Source organism: Morus notabilis, unplaced genomic scaffold, assembly GCF_000414095.1.
Source record: "Morus notabilis unplaced genomic scaffold, ASM41409v2 Scaffold47, whole genome shotgun sequence".
Taxonomy (NCBI): Eukaryota; Viridiplantae; Streptophyta; class Magnoliopsida; order Rosales; family Moraceae; genus Morus; species Morus notabilis.
Genome location: NW_010366182.1, coordinates 12,720 through 19,996, shown reverse-complemented (window position 1 = coordinate 19,996; position 7,277 = coordinate 12,720). Strand labels below are relative to the sequence as shown.

General features: G+C 30.9%; 2 protein-coding genes across 2 annotated transcripts in view; both read right to left on the bottom strand.

Annotated features, from left to right (window-relative positions):
* The window catches only part of LOC21387510 (serine carboxypeptidase-like 19), a 14,418-nt gene extending 14,207 nt beyond the window's left edge, over positions 1-211 (bottom strand). Inside the window, exon 1 of the mRNA XM_024173263.1 lies at positions 193-211. Within this exon, the coding sequence (XP_024029031.1) occupies positions 193-211 (19 nt within the window). The remainder of the gene's footprint in view (positions 1-192) is intronic.
* An 87-nt stretch (positions 212-298) lies between these two features.
* Positions 299-7,016, bottom strand: LOC21387509 (serine carboxypeptidase-like 7). The gene is made up of 12 exons (XM_024173262.1): positions 6,794-7,016; positions 6,523-6,668; positions 5,999-6,075; positions 5,693-5,815; positions 5,296-5,398; positions 5,022-5,059; positions 4,789-4,887; positions 4,460-4,549; positions 4,194-4,355; positions 3,503-3,574; positions 1,457-1,575; positions 299-416 (listed from the first exon to the last, which is right to left on the bottom strand). The coding sequence occupies exons 1-12, from the start codon at positions 6,958-6,960 to the stop codon at positions 299-301; spliced, it is 1,314 nt and encodes a 437-aa protein (XP_024029030.1). The 5' UTR covers positions 6,961-7,016.
* Between the last annotated feature and the right edge of the window lie 261 nt (positions 7,017-7,277).

The window sequence follows — 7,277 nt, the reverse complement described above, 5'->3', positions numbered from 1 at the left end:
TGTCCTGCTCCCTGCACATATATATTTCATTAATCAGATATTTTATTACTTTTCAGAAGAAAATAAATAAAAAAACGTCGTAACCTAAAGTATGATTAATTATCACTATCAAAAAGAGAAAAAGAAAAAATCATTTCTTGCCTTAACGGTTGCAAATGTCATGTGATTGAAGTATGCTCGGGTGAACCTAACCAAATTGACCGGTAGTCATTATTATGATCATCAGCTTCTTAATATAAAAATTGATTAAAATAGGATTTTAACAGTAATAAGCGATGGTGGTGTGAACTGTATTTACTTACCCTGCAATTTGGCCTTGGACAACCCATGACCTCCAGTCATCTACAATGGTGTAATTTAGAGATCTTATCCACGCTTGAGTCGCCAAGAACGGGACTTTCATGTCATGATCTCCGCTGGTGAAAAGAAAAAAAAAAAAAAAGAACCAAAAGAAGAAAGAGAGAATTATATTTTAAGTATTAATTATATTTAACACTTTAACTTATTCTATAAATAATCTTATCTTCTATTATTTCGTTTTATATTATACCACACCAGTAATTATGAGTAATTAAATAACATACTATCATGCCGTCGTAACAATTTTTAAAAATTTAGAAAACTTCACGCTGTTAACAACCAATATAATCTGTCTTTGAAATATTTTTCTGTTAGTTCTAAAACAAGCTACCCTTATTTTTATTACTAGTTTAAGTAACGTGCTTCGCACGTGTGAGTTCTTTATAGAAATTGGACGCTGGATAACATTATGCATTTATGATAAATATTTATTAATTTTGATCTCCTAATCAGATTTATTTTGAAAATAAATTCACAATATTTCATCAAGAAATGAACCATTTTAAATAGAGAAAATAATGAATTAATGTTAAACTGTAGTTTATTTTCTATGGCGCGGTAATTTTATGTATCAAAGATTTAAAATAAATATTCTATATTAATTAGATTGATATGTGAGAAAAGAAAAGGGAAGATTTTACAAGAGAAACCAATTTCAGAGAAGAAAGAAAACAAAAAAAAAATCCTGATGAAAGAAAGAAACAAAAAAAAAAAAAGAATTTATGGCAACTTTATTGAGTCTTATTTACCAAATTAATATTTTAAAACTTTAAGTGATATAAAAAGATTAAAAAAAGAGGCACATGAGGACAAAATAGAGATACCATGTTTTTAAATAATAGAGAAAGGAAGTCTCATTTATATATATAGTTAAAAATTAATTATTATTATTATATATAAAAAAGAAGTTTTAAGGTTAATTATATGAAAAAGAAGTTGCTAGTTATAACCAATAGTTTGATATATATGAAAGTGAAGAAGAAAACGAAGACAAAAAAATACAAGATTTTTTAATAGCGTCCAAAAGTGAATGCTCCTTTATAATATAGTAATAGTTATAGATAAGAATTTTGACGTAGCTCAATCCAAAATTTACCTATATATTAGTGATCTGTAGCCTTTAGCACTAAGGTTGGCATGATACTCAACACTGCTGTGAATATTGTGTTGATAAGGTAAGCTCCAATTGCAGCGATTCCATTCCCCAATACTTCCCTGCACAACACACAAACAGATATACATATATATATATATATATATGTGTGTGTATATATATATGTATAATTTATATGCGTGTCAATCGGTGTCATGCTTCATTTTCTTTGCATGCACTTAACAATATTGTTAGATATTTTTATTAGTTGATAATTTATTGACAATTTTATAAAAATTTAAAAAACAGGTTCAAGAAGATTTCGTATTGTAGAAGAAGATTCAGAATCAGATTTGAAGTTAAAGATTGCAAATAATACATTGATTGAGATTTGAAGAGATAAGGATACTGTCTTAGTCAAAAGAAGATAAGGCATGAGTGATTTGAATTTGAACAGATTGTGTGCATATCTATTGGATATATGGATTGTGTTTCAATTTCAAATGAGAAGATTAAAAGTGACACCTCACGTGGAGAAGATAAAGCATATTATGAATGCTACATTACAAGTTCGGTTGAATTTGGTTTTATGTTTGAATTTCAAAGTGAGCTTTATCTGTAAAAGTGGATTTGGAGATAAATGGGAGATATATAGCACGTGGAGATCAAGTTTAATTTATTTTTGAAATATATATATATATATGTACGCAGATGAGTTTGATGGCTTGACAACTTGCGTAAAGAAATTGGGTTGAAATTCAAATATGGTGATCAAGCTATTGATTTGAAGTAAAAATTGAATATGAATAAAGATAGGAGCTGCGAGTAAATTTAAAGATGAGATGTTTGAGAGCGACGACGTGAAACTATCTAGAAGAAAGAATTATGGAGATAATAGAAATCTTATTAAGAGTGGATTTGAATGAGATTCTCTTGACTTTATTTAAAGACTTTGTTTCAGAGTATTTACGATGTGGGGTTTAATGGAATATTTTCAGAAAAAAGTCTGTGAGTTTTTGTGAGCCTAGTGTGTTATTGAAATCGTCTTTCGGGAGAGAAATTTGTTACTTTCGGGAGGAAGCTTTGCTAGTCGAAGGGAGTTCACCAGGTGAATAAAAGACGTGTGATGCATGCTAAACAATTATTGTAAAGATTCATCATAGCGGCGTCGTTATCTAGGAGGGAGTCATTGAGTGAATAAGTCCGTCCAATGTCTGTAATTTCTAGAACATAGTAAAACTATTTACTGTCTAGGCGTAACCCCGCAGATGTAGGTATGCGCACTGAACTGCGATATCATATTGTATTCATTTACTTTCTGCACTTTATTTTGCTTAAGCAATTGAACGTAATTAATCCGAATCTAATTAATTAAGCCGTAGTTTAAACAGTGTTCCAACATCATCTGAAACACCAAACGTAAAATCAGATGTAACAAATATTGCTATAGTATATACGTGTATGTATCTATTCACACTTAAAAGAAGTTAAAGAGTTAGCTTTTAAGGAGACTATGTGTTGACTTTTATAGAGGCCGCATGTTATCCTCATCTTCTTTTTATTTTATTTTTGATTTTCTCTATTTAATTTTCTTTCTCTCTTTTCAATTTTAGACTTTTTTATTTTATATTTTTATTTTCTCTTTTTTTCCCTACCTATTACCTTTTTTTTTTTTTTTCTTACTATTGCCTACCTATTGCCTTTAGCAGATTTTTTTTCTTCTTTTAATTTCATTCACTAAGTGTGAATGAGTTTTTAAATAAGGACGGACGAAACATTTGATGAAATATAAATAATGTTTCGTTTGTTTTTTTATGAAAAAGATCTTATGTTTATAATCATGACTTATTGAAACGCTTTCGCCTAATTTGAAACGTACATTTTGATCTTTTTACTTATTTATTTTAAATCTTGTGTTTTCTAATTATGCCATATTAAATTTTACCCCTTAATATGATCTTATTTAAATAATTTTAAATATGTGCTTACCTAAATAATTTTTTTTTTCTAAATGTATAACATACTGAATTACGCGCGAAATTTACGTACCTTTTGTATGTGAAGTGCTTTGCGGACATGAGGATCATTGGCCCAATAACGAGACAGCAAGTGGGGATACCCCTGCACAGTAACACGAGCCCAGAAAATAAACTAATAGTGAGAGGGGGATAATAAACTAATAATCAGATGACTTTATACTAATTTAGTGTACGTTTAGTTCACATATTTAAAATTATAATTTAAAATCATTTTCAATTTACGTATGTTTTTTTGAGAAAAAATACTGTAACGAGCCACGAATCATGACACAAATTTTCATACTAAACACCGGTTTAGTTTCATTCAGAAAATGAACATGAAAATTATGGCGTTAGCCCCAGCACGTACGTCGGTCGCCTAAATTTCGTACGCCAATTTCGTCTTGTTCCAACACCAATCGACCATTGAAAATGACATATCTAGTTTAAAAACTAAAAATAATTTTTGTTTCTTCAATTAACAAAACACAACAAAACGAAATCATGATTATCAAAGCATTTGAAAAATCACTTTTTATTTGAAAAAAAATAAAAAATCTGTTTTAATACTTGCAGAATGCGCCTAGAGGAACCAACATGAGTAATGTGGTTTCTATACCGCCGTGACCTTCAACAATACGTAGGTGATGCATATATGTGTGTCTATATTAACAATAACAAGGTCTGCTGAAATTTTTAATATTGATCACAAAGTATCTTACTGGGCAACCAAACCATGGAAGTGGTGATTCAGAAAGGAGAACTTTCGCTTCAGAATTTTGATTGAGCGATCTTCTTTCGTCAATTTTATCTTCATGTGGTTTCGTCAAAGCACGAGTACAGTCTGGTTCCAAAATATGTGTTGACCGAATTCCTGAAATGCACTGTTTGATTGAAAATTTTAATGCAATGTGAGTTAAAAGAAAAGTGCATATGACCAAGGTTCAAGATATTTTATGGTTCATCTATCTAACTTGAATTTGCCTACCTCTTCATAACCTCGGAACTCTTTCAAACACTCGGTGTTACTCGAATCAATGTTTCCATAATACTTTCCCCGGCACCTTCTCTTCAAGGACTGAACAAAACGTAGACTATATAAGTACTTTTAAACATTTTCAACTTAATGACATTCAAATGACCACTAGGTCAGACGGCACGGAGTAAGGTGGGGTGGAGCTCTAGTTTGGGAAGACATATGTTCGATCCCGCGTTGTATAAAACATCCATTAATGGATCTCTGATAAGTTTTGTTTCCTCTGAGTGTTGCTTGTTTCACGCGGCTAATACCGGGGAAATGAAGTCAAAATTTCTTACCCTAAATAGTTCATCTGAAATAAGTGCCATTCCATGAGCAAATGGTATTTTGTAATTGTCATCTGATGGACTTGTTGCGGGGTTCCCCAGTATGTATCCCTAGACCAAAAGAACAAAAAGAAAACAAAAAATTTATTAATTGAAGATTACTTTTGGATTAGATTATGGCCGCTTTTTGTACAAAGGTAGTAGAAAGAAAATTGTTCTCTTCTCTGGTGCCATATTTTAGGAACCTGGAGATTTATAGGAGGTAAGATGCCTTCTTCAATTCCTGCATGGCGACATAAACTAATTACTAGAGAATTATTCTTAGCACTAGCCACATGTATATATATTTCATGGTGACAGAAGCTAGAGAATGATTGTTGGCACTCACCATATGTAAATATATTTGAAACTCTACTTGTTTGTTTATAAGCTAAAGTCATTTTCTTCTAGGATATGTGTATGGTTCCTTCTTTCTTATTTGCCATTTGTTATATCTATATAATTCTATAACTCACGTACCGTTTGAAATTTCTTGGGCTAGGACAGGGACAGTAATGCCAGAGTATGAATCTCCGGCGATATATACCGGATTTGAGATGAATTCTTGATGATCAATCAACCACTGAAATAAATAATTTAAAAAATTATTATTAAAACATATAAGAAAAAACAGTTCTAATTCTTAAAGGAGGATAACCAATAACAATACATTTTTGCTTTTTTTTTTTTTTTATAACTATCCATAGTTAATATGCATGATTATTCAGCAGTTTATTTTAATCTGCAGTTGCTTAACAATATTTTTTCCTTAATTGTGTTGCTATGTAGACCCTGAAACCAAATTATGTGAAGAACAGAGAGGGCTCTTTCATATGACACACAAGTTACTGACAATATTAATTTATAAATATATCACCTTCTTGAAAAATTGGAAGAGACCTTGCACTTGTTTTAGATCTCCCGTCTCGGATGCTGATGAAGATTTTGAGTAAGAAAATCCAGTGCCAACAGGGGAGTCTATGAAGACTATGCTAGATATCTGCTACTTGACAAAAAATGAGCAAAATCATTAGATTAATCCTCTCTTTAAAAATGTAATTTTTTTTTTTGGGTTTTGAAATCTTATCTTCTTTATTTTATAATACTATCTTTTCATTATATGTTTGCGTGTGCGTGTGACATGTTTACAATGTGTGATGCAGGGGAAAAACTATATTATCACCTTTGTCCAAGAGTATGGATTTAAAACCAATGTGGGTAGACTTCCATTATATGGCTCAATCTTGTAATTCAGTGGGCCTACAAAGTTCAAACACAACAACACATTTCAGTACTTACTGATTTGTCACTTTTACCTTCGATTAACAAAGTTGTTTCGAATATGAGAATATGGTTAAAGGAGCTATACAAATGTATCATGTCAGAAAAGAAAAAACAAAAAGATCAGTAACAATCACAAATAAGGTTTACAAAAAGAAAAAAAAAAAGATAGTAACAATCACAAATAAAGTTTTTAAAGAAAATAAGACGACGTTTGATTCATAAATTTAAAATCATGATTTATAATTTTAATTTTTAAAATTTAAATTTTTTTGTGAGAGAAAAATACCGTAACAAATTAAAAAATTTTAAAATTTAATTTTTTTTTTAAAAAAGTACTATAATAAATTAAGAACCATGATATTGAATCAGATCAAAATTCTCAAAACAAACGGAGCATATAAAAAATTAGTGATTCGAAGTTACCTATTTCATAAACAAGACCGGACCAAGCAGAGCAACCGGGACCACCAGTTAGCCAAAGCAAGAGAGGGTCTTTCTCAGGATTCCCCTCCGACTTGACAAAGTAGTAGAAAAGCTGCACTTCCTCCGATTCACCAACTCCCACATATCTGATTATATATACACATACATATATATATATACACACACACACAGAGAAAATCTCATACTCGTTGTTAGCAACAATGTTTTGCAAATGGAAAAGAAATAAGAGTTATAAAGAAGACTTTTGTACCCAGTTTCGAGTTGAAAAGGCAGTGGTCCTTGGAAGCCAGGAAGGAATTCAACTGTGGAAGCAGAGCGCGCAAGTGGTGGAGAGCATGAAGCCATTAACAGAAGCGCAAGAAGAAACACGCGATCATAGTACAGACGCACCATGATTAGCCTTGCGATGATGATCATATGACTTTGTGATGCCCGTTCCTTTCTTTTGTTTTTGTTAGTGTGTGTTTTTCTATTTGTATCTATCTATATCTATAATTCTATATCTATCTGTGTAGAAGCAGCCAGGTGATGGTATTTTTTTTTCCTCCTTTTTACCCTTTTCAGTTTTTACTCATCTATCTTTCTAAGTTTAGACAATATAGGAATTATTCTTTTGAGCGAAAAATTCAAAAAATGACAACTCGGGTTATAATTTTATTTGAATTTATGTTCTTTTAAGTTTAAATTTGAGTTTAAATTTGAGTTTAAATTCGAGTTTAAACTCGAATTTATGA